General features: G+C 39.8%; 1 protein-coding gene across 1 annotated transcript in view; it reads left to right on the top strand.

Moving 5' to 3' along the window:
• TOGARAM1 (TOG array regulator of axonemal microtubules 1) overlaps positions 1-26,881 on the top strand; it is a 43,606-nt gene extending 16,725 nt beyond the window's left edge. The window contains exons 6-23 of the mRNA XM_067295716.1: positions 80-345; positions 2,382-2,614; positions 4,607-4,707; positions 8,317-8,484; positions 10,441-10,539; positions 11,005-11,171; positions 11,879-12,047; positions 12,368-12,502; positions 13,635-13,788; positions 14,401-14,506; positions 14,908-15,143; positions 18,730-18,888; positions 19,409-19,535; positions 19,845-19,963; positions 22,075-22,264; positions 23,502-23,721; positions 24,326-24,412; positions 26,046-26,881. Of these exons, the coding sequence (XP_067151817.1) occupies positions 80-345; positions 2,382-2,614; positions 4,607-4,707; positions 8,317-8,484; positions 10,441-10,539; positions 11,005-11,171; positions 11,879-12,047; positions 12,368-12,502; positions 13,635-13,788; positions 14,401-14,506; positions 14,908-15,143; positions 18,730-18,888; positions 19,409-19,535; positions 19,845-19,963; positions 22,075-22,264; positions 23,502-23,721; positions 24,326-24,412; positions 26,046-26,299 (2,990 nt within the window). The 3' untranslated portion in view covers positions 26,300-26,881. The remainder of the gene's footprint in view (positions 1-79; positions 346-2,381; positions 2,615-4,606; positions 4,708-8,316; positions 8,485-10,440; positions 10,540-11,004; positions 11,172-11,878; positions 12,048-12,367; positions 12,503-13,634; positions 13,789-14,400; positions 14,507-14,907; positions 15,144-18,729; positions 18,889-19,408; positions 19,536-19,844; positions 19,964-22,074; positions 22,265-23,501; positions 23,722-24,325; positions 24,413-26,045) is intronic.
• The last annotated feature ends 256 nt before the right edge of the window (positions 26,882-27,137 follow it).

The following is a 27,137-nucleotide window of genomic DNA, read 5'->3' as shown; positions in this document are numbered from 1 at the left end:
CGTAGGTGTATATCTGCGCATATGCGTATGCACATAGGTGGATGAATCAGGGGCTCACGTGTGGTTGTGTCTTACCCAGGGGAGAATTTGCAGGAGAAACATTCTCCTCTGCAGCTGAAACCGGCCTTGGTGAGACACCCAGCTTCCCGGAGAGGCCTGAACGGGACCAGACCGGTCCCCCCCATACCCCGCGTCGCCAGCCCCTTGCCGGATAAGATTGAATTCAACGTGGCTAAGTGGAGAAACGAGGAATGTGAGGACGTGTGGATGAACGAAGTGGGTCGGAAGCTTGCAGCCGATCTTTCAGAGCTCAATGTTGACGACAAGGAAGTTGACCAAGAAGAGGTTGGTTTAAATATGAGTTTACACACTTTTAGGAACTGATGGAGTGTTTTTTTTTTTTTTTTTTTTTTTAAGTGCCAGAAGAGAATAAGTATTTGCTGACTTAAATTTTGTGACTGTCATCAGTACAGCAGGTCTTCAATAAGATAAGAGTGATTGATAGAAGCTAATGAAGCAATAAATATCCATGCTGAAACACCCTTCCTGTGTTTCTTCCAGACATATGTGAATTTACCTTCTTTTTCTGAGTGCTGAAATCATCATGTAGTACCAAGGCAGGAATTATAGGCATTTATACAGTTTCTGTTCTCACTATCTAAACCTAAGTTTAAATTTCATGTCAGAGTTAAATAATAGTTCGTTCTTTGGTTATAGCAGAGGGCCCAGGATATCTAATAACTTTATTACTGAAGGGTTCATTTGACTCTGAGTTTCCTTAGTCTTCCAGGTTTGTTGAAATTTGTCTTTGATACTTCAGTGTGTTTTGGCTGTCTTGGAATTCAGTCGTTCTTGGGTAAAATGAGACAATCTGGTGTGAAGCTGGATGAGTGTGGTCTCACCTTCCTCTGTTTAACACAGACGTAACACAGACACGTTTGCCATTAGGCTTGGCAGATCGTCTCTCCTGCAAGTGGAAATCCACTAGTGATAATTTGGGCCCGTTGCATCTATTCAATGACTCAATGTCTTGAGTTTGCCGGTCAACATGCGAATTTCTTAGGAAATAGTTGAAATAGTTAATACCTTTTAAAATCTGTCCCTTCTGTGACTCATGAGACTTGTCCAGCAGACCTATTCTAGCATGTCCCTTTATTGTTATTTATTATGGGCCCACTGAATAATCTGCCGGCAGCGTAGCTGTGTGCTCTGCACTGCTGTTTCTCAGCCGCATGGATCTTCGGTGATGCTCCAAGATGCGCTCGTGTACGTGAGTGAGCTTGTGCCGATCCCTGCCGCTGTGCCCAGTACATGCTAAAGAATTGTCGCTCCCTCTGCTGCTCAAATGTCCCTAATGTTTGAGAAATACTAATTAGCAGCACTGGTATAGGACCGCTGCACGGACAGGCCTGATGTTTTCAGCGTTTGTGGGGAGGTGGAACTGTATCCACACTGTCCGCACCGGTACAAACTGACACCGCTGCAATATTAATTACGTGAGAAGCACAGGTATTGCATTTGCTTGGATTTCTGTGATCTTCCCAGTTTGGTCCCAAGCAACCTGTGCTGATTTCTGTCACAGCTCGCAGGAGTTGTTTGCATCTCAAATCCTGTCCTTAGTCCCCGTGGATCTGAAACAGTTGCAGCAGGACTTAATGGCTCTGCTTCACAATCTTTTCCTTCCATCCCATAGTCACTACTCAGAGTAATTTGACATGCTCTTCAGATTGGGGAAGAAACGTTTGTTTGGGTTTTTTTGAGTGCAGTATAACTTTGTCCCAGCATTTCTCTCCTCCGTCCTCAAACCTTCCTTTTGATGTCACATACCAACGTCTACATTTTTTTTACATCAAATATATTCTACTGAAAGAGGAAGAACATGGAGTAGCATGAAGCTCTAGTTATCATAGCTTTTCCTGCGCATTTAGGGTAGGAGCTGCTCTTGCTAGGCAGAGCTTTCAAGATTCGCTTCTGCGTATTTTGCAGCTTTGTGCAGGTCAGAATGCAAAAGGCTGAGGTCCTGCCTGCCGGTTGTGTGTGCTTGCAGCTGTCAAACGCTTTCTTTATTCTAGCCTATTGAAAAAGGTAAGAGCAGCTGACTGCAAGCAATCTGTTCCTGTGGTTTGCAAAATGAAGTTGGATACAGCCTCTGCGCAGTATTTGCATTTCTTTGCATGAGAATTATTCTTGTGAAGTGAAACACGTTAAGATACTGGATAACCTATGTAAATGTTCGGTGGTGTTGCCCAGGAGGGGCATCCGTGCTGCACTCCTGTTAGTGAATTGAACTAAACATGTAGGAACATACTTGCTTTTGCTTAAGAAAGCCTTTGTCCTGTGCAGTGAATAAATACCGTTGTTTTCTTTTTGATCTCGTTTAGATGCAGAGTTCGCTTAGATCTCTACGAAACAGTGCAGCTAAGAAGAGGGCGAAGCTAAGCAGCAGCATTTCAGATCTTGAAAGTCCGGATTCTGCTCTTAAACTTGATCTGCCGGTGGATTCCCCTTCCCAAGCTTCCTCCCCAAGCGCGAGCTGCTACGGCGAGAGCGGAGTCTGCAGCCGGGAGTCTCCGACTGCGCCGATGTCCACAGCCCCTCAGAGGAGGAGAGTGATGTGAGTGCAGCTCCTGCGTTACCTCCGAGCTGGAACGCTCACGCAGAACCTCTGCTGCTGTTAGCTGGACGTTAAAGGAGTGAAATCTGTAGTTTATTTTGTATATGCTTGATTTTATCTATGAATTATTTTCCTACCTAAAAATACTTTGCTCTGCACTCTAGCTGCTTACTTGTATCACTCCAGTTTGTTGCAGCTTTTAACTGGAAAGAGTCCCGAGGTGTAGCCATAGTAACACCCTGCAGCTGGAGTCCGGTGGTAGTAAATATTTTATGATGACTTTAGCCTGTCATAGAAGGTATGTGAACCACAGCCGAAACAAATGAGTAAGAAGGAGAATGAGTTAAGAGGAAGGATAAGGTTTGCTTATTACAGCCTGGACATTTAAGCAGGATTTTTTTTTTTGAGATAAGAAGAAAACAAAGTAAAAGTTTCTTATTATTGCAAATCATGAACCATTTCCATTTTATTATTGACAGATTATTGTTATTTAAAATGCCTTCACTGAGCTCTGCTGAAAAGAAATTGTGTGATGATACAAGTTATTTTGATTATGCAGCGCAATGACACAATTGGTTATAAGCAGTATGAACTATAAAAAAATAAATAAATAAATGAAGTAAAGAGAGTTTTGTGGAATTTTGCAAATTCTGCAGCACACAATCTTCTTTCCACTCTGGGAGCCCATGGTAAAGCTGCTTGTAGCTCTGATCCTAAGAATATCCTGCATTTTTGTATATACTAACTGCATCCTTTTAAAACTGGCATACAGCTGTGTTAACAAAATAGGAAAGAAAAGAAGGGACATAAAGAAGGAAGGTTATTGAGACAGAGGGAGCCTAGAATGGTTCAGAAACAGGATTTTCACAGCTGTGGAGCCTCGGGGTAATTTCTCTCTTCCACATATGCTTTACTGCTGAATTGTAGTTCTAAAAATAACCTTTTCAAATAACACATGAAAATGCAAGAATACCCCCAAAATCAAGATATAATTCTTCTTTGATCATATAATTCTGCATACGATGTTTTTTGAGGCAAGGTTTTGACCAGAACAGCTATGAATAAGGATGCATGCTGTGGCACATACCATTGCAATTATTCTGTGACAACACAAGCTTAATATTTTACAGGATTCACAGATACTGGATCTTCAGAGAGGTTAGTTCAGATGCTAATTTACCAGCACTGGAAATTGGCATTGTCTGTTCACAAAATAGGTGCAGTGGGCAACAAAAACGTAGGTTTCTTCTGTGTATCTACTTTTAGAAGGATTTTATCCACTGATATAGTACCATGAGTAACGGGAACTTGATACTGGTGTTAGTGAAGTTTCTCTTCAGTTGCTGATGTATATGGGCTTTCCTCAGCATCTGAAGAGTCAGTCTTGCAGTTTTCAGTACTAGCAGAAACTGGAATAGCTGCTGTTTCTCTGCAACTCTAATGTAGGCCAGGACAGTACTCAACAGTGCAGAGCTCTAAGGTGAAGCATCTTTTGTTCAAATACATAATTAAAAAAAAAAAGTACCAAGATTGTCTGGTATAAAACAGCATTTTTCTGGTGAATATCTGTCTGCTAGAAACTGAGCTGAAAGCCCAGCTAATTTCTGAAAATCAGAAGTCGGTAGTTTTGGTCGCTGTCATTTGCCACTCTTTGCCAGATCGCAGTCAGCAGTGTCAGTCCCCTAGACAAATGATTCCTTAGCTTTTTCAGTGCGTGTCAATTTTACTCCTACTGTAAAGTCTGCTCTTCAGGCTTGTCTTTATGGTGTTCTTTGTAGTGGAACTGCTGATGAAATAAATTCTACTGAATTAATTTTCTTTTTCTATTCCGTGTGAACATTTGTAGGAGTATACTTGAAATATTTGTCCACAAAATATACTGGGGAAGAGAAACTGAAATGTATTTATGTCTCTGCTAGAAAGTGTTGTTCAGGTGGGCTTTGACTAGTGTGTAGAATTGTATGTATAAAAATGTATTTTATGTTGTAACAGGTCAGACATCTTTCCACTGCTTGGCAGCAAATCACAGCCTGCAAGAATATCTTCAGCAAGAAACAGAGAGACTAATGTGACAGAACATGCCTCCAGCGCAGGTATTTTACTGTGTTTATAAATATATAACTTGCTTCATAGATGTGGCAGAATGATCACTTTGGCTAGTATTTGATTTCACTTTGTTCTTACTTGTTCAATGAGATTTTGTCCCGTGAGCGCTTAAAAAAAGATAATTGCTAGACTTGATTTGATCAAACTGAGATTATCCTGTGGTACTGCAGGTGAGAAGAAATTCAAGGGTTTCTTTCTTTCTATGTCATGATAAAATGTTTTAATACAAATGCCACCTGTGAGTATGTGGCCTTCAAAACTCAAAACCATATTGTTTGAAAATTTGTTGAACACCAGCTGGATAAGGGTAGAAAGGGTCAAGAGGTTGCAAGCAGTTAATTTCCTCCTAGACAACTGAAGTTTGGTGATACTGTTCTATTTTATGCATATAGTGAGCTGCAAGCAACTGCAGATTTCTATAATGGACAAAAATTGATTGTTTATGATTATTTATGTTTAATCAAGTTTGGCTCAACTAGATGGAGAGATTTCTTAGAGGAAAAGACCTGAGGGAGCTGAGCCCACAAGTTCTTCTCTGGCCGCTCTTCCCAATGCCTGCTCCGACGCACCTCTTGCAGCCTCAGCAGCTGTGCATTTTTTCAGAAAACTTGGTGCTATTACAGTTGGAGGGTGTCTTGCAAGACTGAATTTGCAAAGCCATCACATTGAAAAAACAACAGCAGCTACTGAAACTGTTGATCTTTTTCAGAAGTTGTAGCTAAGGCTCCTCAGCTTCGCTAAGGCTACTTTTCTCTTTTTGTAGAATAAATCAGCTAATAGGTTTGTCAAGTAACAGCTTAAGCTGGAAAGCAAATACTGCAGACACATAGTAATAAATTTTGTGCTTAACCATTTTACATTCATTACATGAAAAGACCTTTTGTGAGAAGTTGACCTTCAGTGTAAAATAATGAGCAGCACAATTATTTTGCTTACTGAACCAGTTAATCAACCCGAGTGCGCAGCCCCAGACCTCTTGTGAAGAGCTGACAGCATACTTTACTGATAAGGTCAGCTTAATACCTGTGCAGCTAACTGATAAAGAAATTCCCTTGCTGGCTAGGTTAGAATAGCTTCCCCCCACTACTAACTGGATTTGGCCCATCACACAAGCCAAATCTCACGAAGCTCTGAATTTTTATACTAGAATTTGTAGAACTTGTAAAAATCATTGTGGCATTTAACTCTTCTCACCAAATAAAAGTTTTCAAACACTGAACGTAAATCCCCCTTACTGTAATTTAATCCCATTACTTTTTGTTTTTAATACCAAGGATGGAATATCTTTTTCTTCCAAGCAGCAACCTTTCATGTATCAGAAGTTAATTCCTTTTTTTTCTTTTGTCTTCTGTTCTCTGGACTAACCTCCATTTTTTCCAACTTCCCTTCATAGGTTACACTTGATGGACTTTTTTGTTCTTACTGTTGTCAGCTAGGCCCTTTTCAACAGATCTACCTTTTTTCTTGAAATGCAGCGCCCGTACAATACCTGTTGTGCTCTTAGAGTCGAGTGGAGTAGAAGGATTACGACAAGTACCCGTGCAGCTTTTGATTTATCCCAGTATGATATTTGCCTTTTGGCCACTTATTTCCCACCCTGTCTTTTTATGACTGGTTATTCATGCCTGTAGCTGGGGTTCGCCCTGCCAAGCTGTAGGGGGCTAAAGTGTAGACATCTGCTACAGCTTTTAGTCTAGAACTCCCTCGGTCATCAGAGGGAGGGAGGTTCCTACAATGGGTGATCCGTCTGAGCCAGGTAGGACATCTGTTTTAATACGTGAAGAGCTGCTGCACGGCAGTGTATTTCTCCACTGATTGCAGAGGAAAGCTTAGCTTAGAGCTTATGGTTTAGGTGTTGTAAAATAGGTGAAATTAATCCCATCCTAGTTGTAGAATCTTGTGCTTCTCCTTTTGTGTTGCAGACTGGTTCTTTTTGCATCATTCTTCTACTTTATCGTGAGCTCCTTGAATTCTGATCCTCTCCTCAAGCATGCGTGTATGCTTCCCCTTTGGTCTCCTTTTTTTAAATTTAGTATACTGTCTCATCGTACAGGCTGTTGGGTCAAATATTGAACAGTAGCAGGTCCTAAACAGACTGTAGTGGAAGCCCACTTTGTGCCTCCCTCTGCTTTGGCAAGGGGGGCAGCTACTGCGAGTACGTATACCTGGGACGGTGTATGGCCCCTCGCTTCTTTCCTGCCCAGAAGGTCTGTTACTGTGTCCTAAAAGGAGAACAGGTTTCTCTGATCGTCCAGTTTTCCGATGGGCGCTCCCAGATATATTATCTGCCCCGATACTGTCCTGGGAGCTGAAGTGCCCGGCATACTGGTCCGTCGTTCCCTGGCTTCTCCTCCTTTTTTTTTTTTTTTTTTTAAAGATTTTCAACACTTTTGCTCTTTTCTATAATGGGTCAGTCCCTGCTATGTGACTTCTGAGTTTTGATGTGTGAAGCACTGTGACAGCCAGGCTTCTCTGGGACGGCGCAGCAATTCTCCGTCAAGGAGATCTGAACCTCGGGGGGGGTCTGGCCATCCGGGAATTCTCCAGAGCCTCTTGGGCCAGTCCAGATTCTGACAGATCTCGGGGCCCAGCCCACAGTTTCCTTGCTGGAAGAGCCTCTCCGTCTCAAGCATCCCGCAGCACAACGTTTCCTCGGTTTCCAGCCCCAAGAGAACGAAACAGCCTGTTCCCGGCCGAGTTCCCACCCGAAGAAGAGAACGCCAGAAAGCGGTCCGAGGGTTTCACCGTGGCTCTTATTTCGCGTGTCACCCTGGGGTCTCCAGCACAGCTTCTGGATGAGGGCAGACCCTCAGGTTGGATGGGTCCGGGCAGGCGGTGGGAAGCGCAGCAGAACTGGCAGTGCCCCTGCCCGCGGCAGGCAGGGCGGCCGTGCCGCTGCCCCTCGCAACGCGGCGCGGGACAAGCCGGGACCGCTTCGGCAGCTGGGTCGGACCGGTCCTTCGCCTTGGCTGTGTCTATCATCCGCTTCATTTAAACTCAGTCTAAATTACATTGAATTTATGAAATACATATTAAAAACGCACATCTAGAAACACGTCTGCCTTTAGGTGCTTTAATTTTAGGGGTATTTGGAAAAACAGAAACGATCCTTTAAAAGATCCCAGAAGTAATTAGGATTTTTTTTTTTTAACCAAAACTACAGTGTATTGAGAATGTTTTGCAGCTATAAAAATGCTTATTTTCTGTTGTTAATAATTTTAATATGAAAATGTTTTATGTTTTCATGCCATTTTGAAAAGGAAATATTTCTTGTGCTTTTAATTACTATTATTTTCAGTTAATTGAATCATGACTTAATTTTGCTTTTAATGATGAATTAATTAGTATTAAGTGTTCATGTTTGAAAGACTTTTAAATAAAAACAAAATTTCAAGCTTTGGGTTAGATTTTCAACTGGGTTGTATCTGTAAACAAGAGCCAGAGCATCTTTGCTGACACGTTCAAACTTCTGCAGGAAAGAACGCTCATACTGTGCGCAGAAAACCAGTCGGAGAGTCTCTGAAAATGAACCTTTTTGAGAGTCCTGTATTATGCAGACTTTTTAATATATATATTTGCTGTTTCTCCTTTCACAGGGCTAACGTTTCATGATAAAGGGGCTTCGAATGTCAGCATAGTTGGCCAACGTTTACGATGTGGCAATGGATGTGGTGATTTTGAAGACAAGAAGCAATGTGAAGTGTCATCTACTATTTTTAAAAGTCAAAACATAGAACACCAAAGAAATTTTAAGCATTCAAAAGGTCTGTGAGTCTGCTACATTACTGTTCAGCTGACCTCTCATTTATGGCAAAAAGGCTATATGTCTTTTTTAAAACCAGCTTTTATAGAAAATACATTTCAAGGTGTTTAGCTTTATTCCCTCTCTTCTAGTCTTTATACCTATTCTAATCAGTTGAGGGGGTTTGACATTAACTAAAATTAGAGTGCCAGTTAAAATTAAAAATCAGGAGATAGTAAATGCCATGGAAAAAAAAGATTGAAATGTTATTTATCTCTGTCTGAATATTAATAGCTTTAAAACTTTGTGGTTTTAAATTACTTTGTTGTTCGTTGGTAAAATTAAGGAACTTAAGCCATTAGATTTCTTTTATTTCAGTTTTAACTGCGTCATTTTAGTACTGAGAACATACTAGGAATAATCCACTGAAACTACTTTTCCCTACATGATAATTGCTGTGTATATGATATAGATGTATGTAAAAGATGTTCAAAAAAAAGGGCTTTTTTGAACATCAAATGTAAAATGTGGAAGTCTGTTTAAGGAGAACATGTCCTCGCTGTCTCCTCTTGGTCAAATCTCCCTCATAGTGGCTAAAATAAACATCAAGTAACAACATTTTAGTGACAAATATGAAAGTAAATAGCAATATTCCAAGTGTTGATAGATATTGAATCGTAAAGATGATCTTTGTCCCAATAAGACTTTTTGTGCTATGATTTTCTGATTAAAAATGGATAATTTGTCTATTCTCAACATTTTTTTTACAAATAATGAAGTGCTATTTTATAGAAAAGATCCAAAGCTGAGCAATGGAAGTCGAGTATCTAGTCACATTTATAAATCCTTTGTTTGTTAATACCTGCTTATTCCGTGACACCTGTAAAATGGAAATTTGTAACTGCTTCTGGCCAGGATCCGTGGTAGGGACAGAAGCTCCTGGTCTGCAGGCAGCTTCCAGAGAGGAGTCGGTGTGCAGTGCGCATTCGGTTACGGTCTAACAGCAAATTTCTCGTGAAGCCCCAAGATTATGTTCAAGAAAACAGCAAAAGACCAATTTTGACAATTCTCAAATATTAAAGCGTGGAACATCCAGAAGCCAATGACTGTTTCTGTGGGAGGCCAACGTATTTTTTTCCATAGAAACCCTTTCAGTTGATCTTTTTTTCCTCATAAAGCACAAAAAGGAGAGGTCCAAAATTAAAACTATATAATGTTCAGATCACTTGCAAGGGAAGGAGGTGTCTCTCGTATCTCGCACCTATAATCGTTCTGTGGCAAACTAATGATGAAGATGAAGGCAGTTAAGTGCAGCAGGTCTGACAAGAGTCCCCGCGTGTTGATGAGCTTTCTAGCAGGTGATCAGGCTTTCCTTTTGCGGTTTAGAAATTTCAGATTATTTAGGTTAAATAGCAGAAACAAATGTTGATCTTCGTTGTCACAAATTACCAATTTTTATTTGCAATTAGTGTAGCCAAAACGGAACTACATAAAATATGTCATCCATTTAGCTGAATAACTTGAGAAACTGCTAATGTATACAGAAAACATTAAGTGCTGTTTGGGACAAAAAAATACTTTATCAAATACTGTTTTGATTCAATTGTGCTGAATTACGTAAGAAATAGTTCTATACTTCCACTAAATGAGTTTAAAACTTCTTTTTTTTTTCAGCGGAATCTGTTGGTTTAAACAGATATTACCTTCTCTTACAAACTTTGGTTCTCTTTACTATCTTTGGCAGAAATTATATTTACTGCATGCTCACTGTTATTCTGAGGATATCAGTATTTGGTAAATCTTGTGAACTTCAGTAACTTGAAAAAACAATGATTTATAAATGTGATAAAGAATTCGGATGTCGGTGCATAATGTCATTGTGGAAGAATAAAACACCTACCAAAGGGTGAACTACATGATTTACATGATGTGTGGGGTTTTTTTGCTTTCTTTTTATTATTATTATTATTTTTTTTAGGTTTTACAGGGTCAACTTCTAGTTTTCAACAAATGAACAACCTAGATTTCATTTCACCACGGGTCCTGTCTGAAGATTCAGTAGCGGTTGTCGGTAAAGGTATTACGAAAACAAAATTATCTCCTATGTCTCATCATGTTTTTAAAATGGGGAAAAATGTCTTTTTGCAGAGTGGGAGAACGGGAACTGAAGTGGGTTCCTTAAAACATTTTAAATTGTAGACAATCTCCAATTTACAGAGTAAATATAAAGAATTATGCTTTCAAGTTTTGCAATTACATGTTATGCTGTTCCTTTTGAGAAATATGTTCTACTACGCTATTTGTGTGCGGTAGCAAATTATGGAGGTTAGGTGCTCCTTGTAGGCAGATACGCACACGTGCGCGTGCATCCGTTGTACTCGGTGGAGTTACAGAAGAGTACCTTTGGGTGGAAGTTAGCACTAATATTACAATAGCAATGGTTTTATCTTCTGCAATTGCTTTTGTTTTGCGTTGGTTTTTGCTGAGGTCTTCTGGCTGAGATGGTTATTTTGATGAGGACCCAACATGATATGCCTTTCAGGTGTTTTTGGAAGTTCTTCTGCGCTAACGTATAGCCAGTCCATAACGTGCGTCGCGAATGGAGACGACCAAGCTGTCAAACCAGACACTGAGCCGTCGTCGGGGGTCTACGGGAGAGGCGTCTGGCAGAACAGCGCTGCTTGCCTTCACCTTGAAAGTGAAAAAGAGGTAAGAATTTCAAAATGATTTTATTGTCTCACTTTGTGTTTTTTAATAGGTGTGAACACAGCTGAATATAGTTTTGTAGTCTCTATATTCTGGTAAACAGGAGTTTGATTAAAAAACATTAATACATAGCTCAGGTGACTGGCAATAGAATGCAAGTCCTTTATTTATGTTTTCCACTGAGTTCCGTTATACTTTGAAGACTAAAGCTGGGTTAATAATGAGAACTCGTTTGTCAACATCTGGTTGGCTGTGTGCAAATTTTTGATCTGAACGGCTTATTTAACTTTTTTTTGCAAACCATAACGAAAACAGTTTCTTTCTCCTGAAGTTTGCAAAATGTTACATTAAGCCTAAACCAGAAGTTTCTGGTAATTCAGCATTATTTTTCTAACAATGGTTAAATAAAATGCAGCTACATTTTCTCAGTAAATTGACTACTGCAGATTGTTCATGCACTCTAAGTAAGGACAGGAATGGGCTGGCATTTTTTGATTGGTAAATACATATGAAATAAATTTGATCTTCTCGGCATAGTCCATATGGAATTTGTGTTCTCATCTCAAAAGGGCCATTATTAATGACACCAATTAGCAATACTGCTGATACCAAATTAAATTGGTTATGTGTTTTTTTTGTCCTGTCATATTTTGGATTAAAATAAGATTATTTTTATTACATCTCCTAATGGGTGGATTAATTTTGTGCAGATGAAAGTTGCCATGTCAAAATCTGCCCAGGATAAGATGAGGCAGAAGAGAAAAGAAGAAAAAGAGCAGAATCACAAAGCACATCACGAAGTCAAAGACCTCGAAGAAAAAGAAGAAAATCCCTGGGTGACGCTCAAACTGAATGAACCAGAGAAAATGACAACAGAAAGTGAGGATTAGTGTTCGTCTTAAATGAATAATGTTCTATTAAACGCTGATGAAGTTGAAATTATAATTCTGGGATAATTATTAAAGATTATGACTGTTAGTGTGACATAAGGCATGGCTTCAGTGAATTTTACACTGCAGTTTGCTCTCCAGTCATTTGGTGTCAGTCTTATAGTGCAAGCAGGGGAGAGTAAAGTGCTCATGAGAAATATTTGAAACACTGCAGTTAATAAGAATTTCAAAAAGCAAGTTAGGACTGAAAATACAAATTTTTCTGATTTTGTTGTTGTTGTAGTTTGGATGTTTCTTTCTGTTTTCTAGATGTAGGTCTCTATGGGGATATATTAGCATCATCAAGAAATGAATCTTTGTCATTAGAAAATGTTGTTTTGAGTCCTTCATTGAAAAGAACATCCAGTTTGAGGAAGACACAGTGTTCAGCCTTGCTAGATACTGGTAAGCTGCTACTGAACATAAATGACTAAACCAAATGTAAAAGACTGTTAAAACGTTTGGATGAGTGGAACGTGAGAGTTCCAAAGTACCGTCAGGTTTAGTATGATTTATTTGTAAAATGGATTGGCCTGAGATGCTCTGGAAAATTACTGGGTGGGAGACAGAACTCATCACTGCCCCCTTGAAACGTTTTTCAATGTAATTTATTAGGGAAATATTTGAAACACCAGAGGTTTTTTTTTCTTGCTCAGTAACTTAAATGATGTAAAGTATTGATGGAAAACTGGCTCTCTGCCAACCCCTTCCTGCCCCAGGAAGAACACTCTGGGTACGCTTTTCACTGAGATGCCTTTAAGATATACAGTCGAACCCTTTTCAGAATACAAGCTCATGTTGACGATGGTCACAGGCTAGAGAATTTCCCAGTTGTCTGTAATACTGAAAAAATATAGATGCATTGTAAGTATGACAGAAAGTGCTGGTTTTAGTATGACAGTAAAATGAATTGGAAAAAAAATAGTCTTCCAAATATAATAAGAACTTTATGCTATAATAAACTGAATCTGATTATTATCTTGTTAAAATGGAATTCAGTCATTCATTGGACTAAAAATTTTCTGTTAGCAATATTTACTTATTTTTATGACTGCACACATTAGAAAATTATTTCTCAGTAGCTAATTACTCACAATTATGATTTTTCCATCTCCTCAAACAACAGAAGCTAGATAATATCTGTTCTGTATCACAAGATTGGTACGTCAAATTTCTTCTGAAAGCTGAAGAAGTGTTGAACTATATGCAGTGATTTTCAAATTCATTTTTCAGATAAATTCATACCTAGGCTCTTTAAGTTTTCCCACATTGTACTTTAGCACATTGTACATCTATTTTTACGTTAAAAAAACCAGCTACATTTGTGTTTGCAACTTTTTAAAGTGGTAGTTGTATGCAAAAATTTTCATTCTCGTGCTAACATATTGAGGATGTAACAGAGAAAGCTGTCTGTGTAAACTTGGTCCTTCGGTAGCAGCAACCTCTATAAACCTCCAACTTTTTATATTTTCTTCCTTTGAAGGAACTGATTTCTTCAGATTATGCTAATTATTTGGTATGTTTTATGACTTTGCAGATGAAATTTCTCTTGGAGCACGAGGACAATATAAAGACCGGACCCCATCTGTCACTCACAGTCCAGAAATAATGGATCCATCGGAATTACAACCCTTTTCCAAACCAGAAACAGCACTGACAGAAGCCCTGAGACTTCTGGCTGATGACGACTGGTGAGTGTGGACATCTGTCCAGAGGCTGAACCTAATGTATAAGGCATTTATGTTGATAACTTAACAAACTGGCAAAATGGAGGTAACATAAAAGTAGGTTTTTTCCAAGGATTCCAAGTGATAGATGAGCAAAGAAGAAAGTTATTTTTCAGTCTGAATCTAGATTAAATTGTAACTGTTGAAAATATTGCTAGTGCCTACGCTTTCGGAAACTTGCAGAGTTGTTGCAGTCTAAGCCCTGTTTTGTGCAGGGCCCCCACCAATACCGTCTTGTTTATTTTCTGTGGAATACAAGGCTTTACTGCTGCTCCAATGGGAATAATGGGGGAACAATGCTGCCTTTTCAGTTCTGAGAAGGAAAATAATCCTTTTTTTTACTCTCCTGCAAGCTGTGGACAGAACTGTAGGAAAGAATTTAGAGGCTGGTATGTTAATGCAGCCCTGCTACCACATTAAAGGACAGACCTACTGTGAAAGAATTTCCCATTTTAAATGTCTTTGCTATTTGCAGTCTAATTTGTTTGCTCTTTGGTTCCTTAGTATTTCTACCTCTTTCATATTTTTTGCAATAAATTTGTAAATGTTTTTAATTTAAATATTTGCTTTACATAGGGAGAAGAAAATTGAAGGTCTGAACTTTGTGAGATGTTTGTCTGCCTACCATGCGGATATTCTGACTGTAAAGCTGCATGAAACAAGTCTGGCTGTGGCTCAAGAGGTTAAATTTTAATATCAGAATATTTCACTGACTGTATATGTGTATATGTATTTTATAGCTCTGAGATACCTTGACATGAAATGGTATATTCATCTGTAGTTCATTTTTCTGTTTTGGACATTTTCAAAAGGATGAGTTTGTAGTTCAGTGAAGCAGCTCATACTTCACTTACCAACAGTTTATCTGACTTCCTAAGAAACCGAAAACATTTAGATTGTACTTTATAACATTTTAATGTATATGTATTTTAATTCTCACACATTGTGAATCAAGTAGGAAATTTATTTCTCACTTGATTTTAAAATTATGTAAAAATTACAGTGGGAAACATTAAGCTTTACTTAATTTTAAGTATATTTATAAGCAATATTCATTGTTTGTTTGGGTTTTTCTGTGTGCAGGTCAAGAATTTACGCTCAGGTGTTTCTCGAGCTGCTGTGGTCTGTTTAGGGGATTTGTTCACCTACCTGAAAAAGAACATGGATCAAGAACTAGATAATACAGTAAAGGTCCTCTTGCACAAAGCTGGTGAATCCAACACATTTATAAGGGAAGATGTAGACAAGGCACTGAAGGCTATGGTTACTAATGTGACTCCAGCACGTGCACTTTGTTCTCTTATAAATGGAGGGCAAAGGTAATTCTTACTAAGACTTTATGCAGAAATAACCTGTGAATAGATTAAATAGTCAAGTATAGTAATTATTTAAATCTTTTTCAAAATATGATAAGCAGAATTAACAATATAATAATCCAGCTCTGCAAAACTTCTGTCCAGGGGCATATGTTTTTTGGCATATAAGTAAAATGTAGGTCCCCCCCCCCCTTCTTTCTGTGTTATGTAAAAAGTTGGCTGTTGATTTTGGAGTCTGGTATATTTTCTTGTAGTTTTGCAAGACTTCAGCAGTTTTATTTGATATTAATATGATAGTCCTAAGAAACTATTTTGCATTGTCTGGCAAAGCTCCGGTAGCGTTCTCATTTGCCATTTGTTCTGCAGCCAAAACTCTTTTATCAGTTCTTCAGCACTACTTTTTCTTTAGAAAAATGATTTACAGCTGGGTATCTCTGGATGCAATCATGTTGGTCCATTTTATATTCCTCTCTTAGACTTAACTGGTTAATAGTCCTTTGTCTGCACTTTAATTTCCTGTAAGTGGTGGTGGCCACTATTTTTCCTGAGTACCTCACACATGACAAGCTTCCATTTAGGTTTTCGTAGTTTGATTCTTTCCTTTAGCTCTCTTTAATCTGTAGCAGAAGTTGTAGTATTTTCTTTCACCTTACCCATAAAGTATGTTTTTCTTTTTTCTTTTATATCCTCATTCACCATAATAGCAACGCTTAATCTAGCCATTAGGCGTTCCAGTATGTTAGATGTATAATTAACTTATTCTCTAACGTCTGTGTTATCACTGGGACGGGTACGCGTTTCTTGTAGCCTGTCCTGCCATTCGGTGCATCAGACACGGTGCTCCAAAACTAACTTCAGAGCTGCTGCACAGCTGGAACTCGAAAGAGTTATTCTTGATTCAAAATGTTCTTCTTCCTATTTTGTTTCCTGGGAAGTTGGTGATTGTGGAATATATTGATTCTGTCTCCGGAAAGGCAATAAGAACTATTCTTCCATTATTTGAACTTTAAACTGAAAAGCGAATATAAGCCTTGGGAGTTAAATGATTTATGGAACATGCCCATATGTAGTCATTTTTTTCTGAACTTATGAGCAGCAGACAGCAGCCACACGCTGCTTTTACTCAGATCTGTGTAAAAAGGCTCAGCAATTACGTGTTTATGCGCTCACAGCGTTTTTTCGGAAGTGCTTGGCTAGGCAATACTCCTGAACGTAGCTGGCTAAACGTGATGCCCCCTTTGCAGCGGCAGCTTCCAATGCGCTCATCTGTCCTTCTGAGATTCCTAGACCTATGAAGCTTTGACCCCTCCACTTTGTGGACTCAAATACGTTTTCAGATATATAAGGTATAAAAATTGTCTGAGCTGTGAGATTGAATACCGCGTTTGAAGCGGGGACTTGGCAGCTAAAACGCCTCTAGTCGGAGGGGGGATTAAATCACGGAATACAGCGCGTTTCTAATGCCTGACATGGCATAAGCTGCGCTGCGAGTTGCAACTCTTCTAGTTGCCTTTTTAGCAAAACAGCCTATGTGGTACATGGGGGCTGTTGTCTCTTGAGGCTGGAACAGTGAATATAAGAATTATATTCAAAGATGAAATCTGGGAGAAGAATGATACCTTTCTTCAGTGTAATGTGGAAAACTTAAGGTTGTGTTTGACACGATTGCATGGTCATACTAAATGTGACTTGTACATTGAGTTGCTTAGATTCACCACAGCTTCTGTATTCAAGTTAACAGTTATGGGTTGGCCGACAACCTTGTAAGATCTTTTAAAATGTATGTATTTTCTATTTTACACATTTCAAGTCTACCGTGATCATAAGTAAAGGACTTGTAACTCTGAGTAGGTACCTATACTGATTCTTGATCAGCTGCAAAATTGTTTTTGACTTTACCAATATGAATAATTAAAAGCATTTTTGTTTGCTTTTCTGTGATACTGCTCTAAAGATATTGGATTACTGCTGTAAACTCACCTCTATAAACAGATACTCGATCCAAGATCATGATTCCAGGACTAGATCTGAAATCGCAGTGATAGTATTTCAGAGATCTAAAAGTCATGTTTCTTATCTCTATCAGTTATGTTTAATTTTAGGGTCTTATGCATACACTGAAATTTCCTCCTATTTTGCATGAGCAGCAGGCATTTGTGGGGAATGGGGCTTGCTCGCTGCAGTTTGGTGAGGTCTTTAAGCTTCGTAGTTGTTGTTTTACCGTCAGTACAGATGGTAGGAATTCTCTGTTACTGTTTTCCTTCTCCCCAGCTACGGAGACATACGACTGCTCTACAGAGGTAACTGCAGGTGCTGCAAACTAGTCAAAGCTAGTCGTAATTAGGTTGCTCAGTAGTGGCCAGCAGTGTCGTTGTATCGGCACCGAGTCTGGCATGCTAGCAGCCAAGATGCTGCGCCGATTTTGCAGCCTGAGCGGAGTATTCTGAGTTGCCCCATTTTGCTGTTTTAGTAGAGCCAGTTAGTTGTCTCTACGCAGACGGAAGCCACCTAGATAAGCTGCTTGGGTGTCCTGGAGCGCAGTGTAATCTAGTGGTACCTTTGCTTCCAGTGAGGCCATGATACTCTAGGAATTACAGAAAACTAAAATCTTGATGAGACGGGAACATAGTCATTCAGGGAGAATGCTGGATTTTCATGTCTGTCTGAAAGGCTGGGGAGCCACCAGTGCGACTTACCGCATCGGTTCTGTTCCTTAGCTCTCTCCTTTAGACCTCTCTTCCATTTGCACTATGGAAGATAAACCATACAAATGTCTCATTTACTGTGCAGTAAAACTGTGCTTAAAATAGCATGTTTAGTCTAAAGATGAAAATCAAATTGGAATGTTCTGAATTTGCGGAATTGAATTGTATACTCCAAACTCATGTGGGATCAGCAGCATAATTTACATACAAGGTTAGTTTGCTACACAAGTTGAAAACCGATTCCATCGTTTCTCTCATTTTCATCAGCATAGGTATTTGATGATCTCTTTTTTGTAGGAAGTAAACTTCAGCAAGATTTTTAGAAGTCAATAGAATACTGCTTTATTTAATTTTAAGTTGATATAAAACAAGATGTGGGTCAGAGCATAGGAATTTGTTTTTCATAAAATATCTGGAAAGAACATGTTAATAGTGTTCTTTCTAAAACAAATTATTTTTACAATTATTTTTAAGCAAACTAAAAGTTTCCCTTTAAAAAGAAGAAAATTACCGGCTTTGACAGTCCCAAAGCTGCAATATCCTGCCCCATAAGAAGGCAGGAGCATAAAACTGACTTTGAACACAAAGAACATTAGTTTTCCTCTTTTCATTCTCCATTCTAGTAGTTACAGATTTTAAGTGAATGAAATGAAATTCAGTTCAATGGATTATCCTTTTAAAGAAGTTCAGCGTCTCTTTTTACTTCACAACATTTCTTCTATAAAGAAATATGCAGAATAAGTATCTGCATATCAGCAGTGTCCTAGCTGCAGTTTATGCTAAAGATGAAAAATAAAAACTTGTACACCATATTTGGTAGAGCAGATAAATACTGTAACTTAAGCCTTGTCATGGCTGTTTACTAAGCAGTTGTGTTTCCTTAGCCATCTGCATACAGCGGTGAGGAGATGTACAGCCCAGCACCTGTCGGATGTCGTAGAACGGATGGGTCCTGGACGGATACTGTCTGGAACCAAAGATGTCACTGATAGGATTTTACCTGCGATAGCCAGGTTTGCACAAGACGGTTCCCAAGAAACAAGGTTAGTAAAGCTAACAGTAATTCACAAAAGCCCGCTCCAAGCAGCTGAAGCTTCCGCGTAGCTCACTGTTTTCCTTAGCAATGACAGAGGGTGACTGGTAAGAACGTGTAGTGGAATCATCTGAACGCCTCCCGCAGCTGTGCCTCCGTGGCGGCAGGAAGGAGGGGCTCCAGGGACGTGCTCTCCAGGGCACAGACGTGGCACAGGCCAGGCGGGGAATCCTGGCGTGGGGATCCGTGCTCTCACTGACCGGGCTGGGCTGCACGGTTGAAAGACAGCAGATACTTCAACATTGAGATGGAGGACTGTTCTCATTCCTCAATTTGCTCAGTTGTTGTTTAAATAATAATTGCTGGGCATAGTTTCTTTGTGGGAGCAGGGAAAGGGAGTCAGGTTACACTTATCGATAACAATCTTCCTGCGCTTTTATATTTTGAAATTTCAAGTGTCTAATTATCAATGGAGTCACAGAGCAAATCAGCGTTTACAGATGCTTATGTCATGGTCTGTTGCCCTGCAGATATTATGGTCGAAAGATGCTCTTCAGCATGATGACTCATCCTGATTTTGATAAAATGCTTGAAAAGTATGTGCCGGCCAAGGATTTGCCTTACATTAAGGAGTCTGTTAGCAGTCTACGTCAAAAGGTATGTGGAAAAAAGCTTTTGTTGAACAGGCGAGAAATATAAACTTGTACTAGTAGCTGTTGGGTACAGGCAATGAACCTACAGGGAATGGGAAAGGTGAGTTCAGAGAATTGCAAGTAATCAAGTGACTGCCACAGAGCAACTTACTGCTCATGAGCTGAACTGTGCATGCCCTTACTCCTTGCAGATATGCTGAATCAACTGTACTTTGCAATTATACTTGCATGGCTGTCAGACTTGCCTTTAGAGAGTCTCCAGCAGTGCAGAACAGCACCAGCCGTGCTAATAAATGCTTTCATCTTTGTGCAGGGTCTGGGGGAGATGCCATTAGATACACCCTCAGCAAAAGGAAGACGTTCCCATACCAGTAGTGTTGGACATTCGAGGTCATCATCTACTTCCAGAGACGCTCTCAACATCGCTGACAGGTAATGATCTTACTGAGTGTTTTACCCTGTTAGTGACTGACCTCCAAGGGAATAGCCGTTCCACAAGAAAAGGCTGTATAAGCATTCACGAGTTTGTGAAAATTAAACATGTCTGAAGAAAAGAGTGAAACTTGGCTTTTCCCAGATAAACCCTTTTTAATAGGATAACTGCTAATATTAAAGTTGCTTTGTGCATTTTAAAGCTAATTTGTTTATCAACTGCGTATGAAAATACACACAGCACACAAGCACTTGGAATTCACAGTTGACCCATGTCACTGTCAGGTCAAGATGTTGCTATTCAGACTCTCTGTAGAAACAAAATGCCTGGTGGTAGCTGCAGCACACTTGAGAAATTGAGATTATCTATTTGTGTGCTTACCTGGACAACTAAGGAATCAGATTTTAACTGGGATGCCGATGATCCTAGAACATACTGTCTCCATTTTTGGTTTCCTGTTTTGTCTTCTAAATAGGTCTTCTTTTGAACTGGAAAAAAAAAAAAAAACAAGAAAGCAAAAAAACTGTATCCAAGAACATAGAGTTCATAGGGGCTGTGACTAACTCCAGGTTTAAGAAGGTGCATCTATTCAGGAACAGATTTTTGTCACGCCCTCTCTACTATTCAAGATAATAATCAAGTCTAGGCTTGATGGTGTATTTCTGCTTTGGCACGTAAAGCTACATGTTTGTTTCCATATAAGAGATGCTCCGTACTGCAGTCTGCCCAAGGCCCTCATATCTTTGATTCGGGCAGTTTGAGCGGCCTGTGATACACTGGAAGGACAGAAGATGCTGATGCCAGGTTTTGTCCTCACAGAGCTAACAGGCTTGAACTTGAAGATGCAAGAAGAAAGATGCTTGTTCCATGCCCCATCAAAGACTTTGTTCAAGCATTAGGAGTGAGCTAGGGAATCTATCTGGGCTGCTCTGCAAATGCAAGATACTTATCTGGACTTCAGATAAATTGGAGTCATTAAGCTTTCCTGAGTCAGAAAGACTCATTTAATAGAATGGAAGAGATTCTCAGTCTGTTCAGTCAAGCTTCAGTGCTTGAAACTCTCCATCACTTTTTAACTTTTGAAACACTTTAAACTCTTCTTGTTTTTCACAGTGATGAAATTTGTCTGGTATCAATTACCGGTCAAATAAATTGTTCCTGCTTAGATCCTTAGCCTCATCATTACACTTTAATTGAACTTCAGTCTTCTCCTACTTCACCTCACCCTGAAGGTACCTTCTTAATGGGTGCCTGCTCAGCCAGGAAAGTGATTCTGCTGCCTTTATGATTCTTTCCATGACTAATGAGATTAGATGCCACAGAAAATTTGTCTGAAAATCCTCTGCGAAGAGATGTTGAATTTCCATTTCAGCCAGTCAGCTAGCTTCCTGTTTCCCCAAATCCTGCTCTTCACTGGAAGAGGAATGTGGTATGTGCTGAATAGTTTCAGAATTTCCTTTTGTTACATTAGAGAACCAAATGGTTTAGGGAGTCTCTCCATGTGTTGCTGGCTATTCTCAGAACTATTTCACAATTTATAGCTACTGGATAATGTAGATAAGTTGTGTTTCTTCCACTGGACATTCAAATATATTTCACTAGAGTTCACGTCATGTCATCTGCCTGCTTCAGGAACATCCCAATGTGAGGGGGAGGAATAACTCTTAAATTTTAGAAGTGGAAGGTATGCTGCTTAGATGCCACTTAAACTGGGATCAGTGTTGACAGTACTTAGAGAAAAAACAGTTAATCTACAGTAAATTTATTATTTTGGCTTGTCAGTCTGATGGCAGAGTGAGGGAAGGTCACAGCTGTTCAAACCCTGCTGCTCTCATGCAGGAACAGAGGAAAGCACAGGGCTCATGCCTAGCTGAAGTTTCTCTCTTGTGTGGTAGGTATATATGAGTTTAGAGTGGGATGTATATTGAGACTTAAGGAACAACAATTTCTATTAGGCGTTCTTTTAAAATAACCATATTTAACATGTGAGACCTCCTTCATCACAAGATTTTCTGTATTCTTCTACTTCTACTGAAAGAGAATGTCTTAAAGACTCCTGTTCCAGCTTGCTTATGTGTGCACTGAATAACTTAGGTTTTCCTTTCAATAGGGAGTCTACAGAAGCTCGTGAAGTTCCAAGAAAAACAGCTGCTCATAATTCACTAGAAACTGCGGAATATGTTAAAGACATTACAGATTTACTGAATGCAAAAGACTTCCGTGATCGAATAAATGGAATTAAGCAATTGTTATCAGATACAGAGAACAATCAAGACCTTGTTGTTGCAAACATTGTGAAGGTAACTGTACAAAACCATTCTACTTCAACAGTCTTGAAAGTTCTGTCACAAAATTTTCTGCTGAAAATCTTAGAATCTCTTTCGATAAGCATGTCTGATTAATAGGAAAACACCGAGGAACAGGTTAGTTATGCTTTAAAGAGAGATAACATGAGCTACAAAGATAGTTGGAAGTAAATAGGAGGAGCTGGAAAGCTTTCACATAGAGATAGCACTCATGAACTATTTCTGGAATACTGTGCGCAGTTTCTTATGCCGCAGCTGAGAAAAGATTAAAATACTGGAACAAGTTACAAAAAGATCTGCAAGGAGAAATCAAGATCTGAAAAACTGTCTCTGAAACACAGGCAGTTGAAATTTGTCTGCATGTTTATGTAGGAGAAGGTGAGGAAGTGTCTTGGTTGTGGTAACAGCTTAAGGAACATACTGTTTCTGATAGGAAAGGAGTTTCTTTAGAAGAAATACTGCTATGAGATCCAGTAGTTTCAAACTAAGGATAGACAGATTGAAAGTAGAAATAAGATTGCCTTTTAACTGTGCAGTGTCTTTGCTTTGAAGCTATAAAACATGGCTGTGAAACTTGCCAGTATCCTACCTGTGAATGATTTTGAAATCTTTAAATTAAGATCGGATATCTTTCTAAAAGAGGTGAAGCTTAGAATCGTGGGCTTGATCTAGGAACTGTCAGGTGATACTCAAAATATGAACAAATTGCAAGAAGTTCAGACTAGAGCTTTTCTGTGAGGATACCTGTTCCTCATGCCTCCGAAAGGCAGAAGCAAACTTTGGCATGTTACTGCATGTCGTAATGACACGTACGGATTATAAGACTAGAGCCATCCCACTGCGTGCTGTGAGAGATGCAGAAACAAAACATATGTCTCAAAGATGCTATAAATGGACATTCTTTTTGCCCAGTGGAGTTTTGTCGTCTTAAAAATACTTTTTTGCAGAAAATATTAGTCATATCGAAAGTTATATATGGCTAGTGTACTTCCATTAAGTTGCATAGGAATGATTCAAATTCAAATGATTTTGCGTACAGTTGAATCATACACAGTACAAATATCAAATGTTGGTTTACTTGCTAAAAGAATAAAATCCCAGTTTTTTTGCACATCAGAGCTGTCTCTTGAGAAGGTGGACAATAAAAGTGTAAATATAAAGCAGGAAATATAATATTCACTTCAAACATTAATTATTAATTCTGATGAATGCTGTTTGGATATTTTTTCAGATCTTTGATGCTTTCAAGTCTCGCTTACATGACTCCAACAGTAAAGTAAATCAGGTTGCTTTGGAGACGATGCACAAGATGATTCCATTGCTGAAAGACAATTTATCACCTGTGATCAACATGCTGATTCCTGCCATGGTAGACAACAACCTAAACTCCAAAAATCCAGGGATTTATGCAGCTGTCACAAATGTTATTCAGGCTCTATGTCAACACTTAGGTAATTTACTCACTGTTAATCTTCAAGAGTGTTAATTGCATTAATTAAATTCTAAATATAAAGAGTTGCTCTTTAAAATAATTTCCATCTAGACATTGTATTGTATAATAATTTTTTTATTCTCACACATCACAAAGCAGATAAGTCATCTTATTATTTCAATGTTTTGCCAATCCAGTAAAAAAATACTGCTAGCTGGACCTGTCATAGGTGTGTAGGTGCTTTTGTTCTATTTTCATAGCAGGTGTTTCATTATTCAGAAGCATGTCAAACTGCTGAGACTCTTAAGCAGATCAGAGAACTAGATTTTTGCTGATTTATACGTGCCACAGCTAATTTCCTTCCTCAGCTGTCCTGGCTTTGGAGCAGAATCTTAATATTTTGAGTAAATGAAAATGCTCCATGCTGCCAGACTGTGGAAGTAGTTCAGAGTCGTTAAGAGTATGCCTTTATGCTTTTATGCCCTTAAATACATTGCTTTGTTTCCTTGGAGTTACTATATCGTAATTAAGGTTATTATTTCCATTTTTTGATATTGTGATTATTTCTAGAGTGTTTAATTTTCTGCTCAAGATTTTTAACATGTGTTCTTCTTTGAATTTAGACAACTATTTGCTTCTCCAGCCATTCTGCACAAAGGCCCAGTTTCTGAGTGGAAAAGCAAAACAAGATATGACAGAAAAGCTTGCTGGTAAAGTTTTATTTTGCTTTGCATGTTTGTTTATTTGTATACCATCCTCATGATGCAAATTCACTGTAGGATCATGGTGACAAGGCTGTAGCCGGCTGCAAATCCGCCCTTCAGTCACAGTAGATTGCAAGCATTAATAATGCAGCAGTATCAAATTTCAGCCCCTCCCAATGCAAATAGAAGCTGTTGCTGGCAGAACAAAAGATTTTGATATGGTCAGATATCCCCTGCAAGTTGCCTAATGACCTGCAGTTTCACGTGGCTTTAATGTAGAAATGGAGAGAATGAGTTTGGTTTTGTAATGCGTTTCATTCCGTCAGTAACGGAACGTGTTGTGCTGCACTGTGACTTGGGTCCCGACATGCCTCCTCCTGCCTTACGGGCAACTGTGTTCTCTGTGCAGAGAGCCAAGGGAGTAGGGCTTGCTGAGGAGAGTCATCTTGACCACTTCCCTTACTTGCTTCAGGTCATATTCCCTCTCCAAGTACTCACTCCTCCATACCCCTGTCAGGAAGAAAAAAAATGGAATGACTGATTTTTTCAGATTTCCCAGCAGAGAAGATACGCTGTTCTCTAAGGCCACTTCCTACAAACTCTGCAATGTTACTTCTATGCCTGTTTACTTTTCCCACTTGTTCTTGCTCTTGATATTACTTGCTGCTGTGTTCAGTCTTAAAGGAGACACGGTAGGCAAGCTGAGCAGACTTCATAACGGTGTTCTTCCTAAACTGCTGCCAAAAGTTTAAAGACAAATTAACTTAAAAATACAAGACAAATTTCAATTAGAATTTGCATACATATTTTAATAGTGTGGATTATTAACTTTAAATAAATTAATAGCAGAAATGTTGAATTCTCCTTTGATGTGAACAAGGGATATGTTTCTGGGAAATAGCATTAGCCAAACAAAGATTATTGAGTTTATTTTGAGGGTAGGTCTATGTGTAATAGTGAGGAAATTAAACTACATGATATATTGGACAGTACTAATCATCAGCCTCTAAATAGTTCAGTTCTTTCTGGATTTTTTGGAGGAGTTTGTAGCAGAAATATCAGAACACTACATACATACACATTCTAGCAAAAAGGCAGGTATTTGCCTGTAAATACTTAATTCATGATGTAATTGTCTAAGTATGGAAAATATTCCAGCTTGTATGTATTTATAATATAAGGCTATTCGGTTCCTTGAACTCAAATATGTACTGGATATTTCTGAGATAGATGGGGAATCATAAAATATCAGATGTTATGCTGTACACTGTGAGGAATGAAGGTCCTTATGGTAATCCTATAAAAAAAAAATAACTCAGAAAAAAACTTTGTTTCACTTGTATTTTAATTTAATGGAGAACTGTAATTATTAGCAGTACAAATGTTGCTGTATAATAGAGTCCTGAGAGAGGATAAAAGGAGTAGTATTTGCAGGGAGGGCTGGTATATCTTTTATTAGACCACTGACGCTGTTGTAAAAACAGACGAGCTTTTGTGCATGGCTTCCCTTCGTTAGGTGCTTTGAGAAGGTGCTTTGATACTTAAGTGCTCTTAAACACCCCTCAAATAGGGGGTGACTTCCGAGTAGTATTGAAACGGCCTTCAAACGCCGCCTGAAAAGCTGTTCTGTGTCTCGCAGATCTCGTTACGGAGCTGTACCCACGGAAGCCTCACGCTGTGGAGCAGAAAGTGCTGGTTGTCCTCTGGCACCTGCTGGGAAACACGGCCAACAGCGGCTCGCTCTCCGGAGCCGGCGGAAATATTCGGACGGCTACCGCTAAATTATCTAAAGCGCTCTTTGCACAGATGGGTCAAAGTCTGTTAATCCACGCTGCGTCTCAGCCACCACACATCAAGAAGAGCTTAGAAGAATTTCTTGAGATAATAACCTAAAATAACGACCTCTTGTGCGCGCGTCCGTGCGTGACTCGGTCGGCTGATGGGCTCCGACCCGCTGACAACTGTTTACATGAGGACAAGTGGAACAACGCTACCCTTGCTTTATTCACAGTGCCTGCGTTTTTCATGTAGAACCCCCCAGCGGCCGCTTTCGGGGGCGCCCGCGTCGGCGCCCGCCCGGCGCCGCTCGCCAGCCCGCCTCGCCCACGCCGGCGCTTGCTCGTTTGCACTTTCCGGTAGAAATTACAGCACAGCGCCCTGTTTGTAGTAATGGATGTGAGATTTGTAATGAATAATACACTTTTTAATCGTATAATCATGTTCTGACATGTTTTAACACTAAGCCTTACATCTGTTAAGCGGAAGAAAACCCTGGAGATGATTACGGAGAAGGGGGTTTTGTGTGATACTTGTGGAAAACATGTATTTTTTTTAATCCACCTCTGTACTTGTGCAGTATTAGCTCGCCGCGGCTGCTGGCGCGGTAACGTGACGCCTGCGTGGCGGGTGGCCGCCGGCCCCTGAGGAGGCGGCGGGCTGCGGCGAGGCGGGGGAGCGCTGACGGGGGGTTGGGGGGGTGGGGCGCCCTAACGGCCCGCCCGCGCCTCCCCGGGGCGCCGCGGGGCCCCCCAGCTCCCGGTACTGTACTCGTTTTGCTAAGGAACCGTTCGAGAATAAACGGATTTATTTCTGTAACGTGCGGCCGCCGCCTCCTTGCCTTTCCCGCCCGCGGGGTGGGGTGGAGGGAGGGGGGATGGGCGGCCGCCGCGCCTGCGCGGCGGGGGCGGGGCCAGGCGGCGCTTCGTGCGCAGGCGCGGTGCGGCGGGGGAGC

This window comes from Apteryx mantelli, chromosome 4 (assembly GCF_036417845.1).
Source record: "Apteryx mantelli isolate bAptMan1 chromosome 4, bAptMan1.hap1, whole genome shotgun sequence".
Lineage (NCBI taxonomy): Eukaryota > Metazoa > Chordata > Aves > Apterygiformes > Apterygidae > Apteryx > Apteryx mantelli.
Note: the sequence above shows the minus strand (reverse complement) of the source record. Positions and strands in the feature narration are given on the sequence as shown.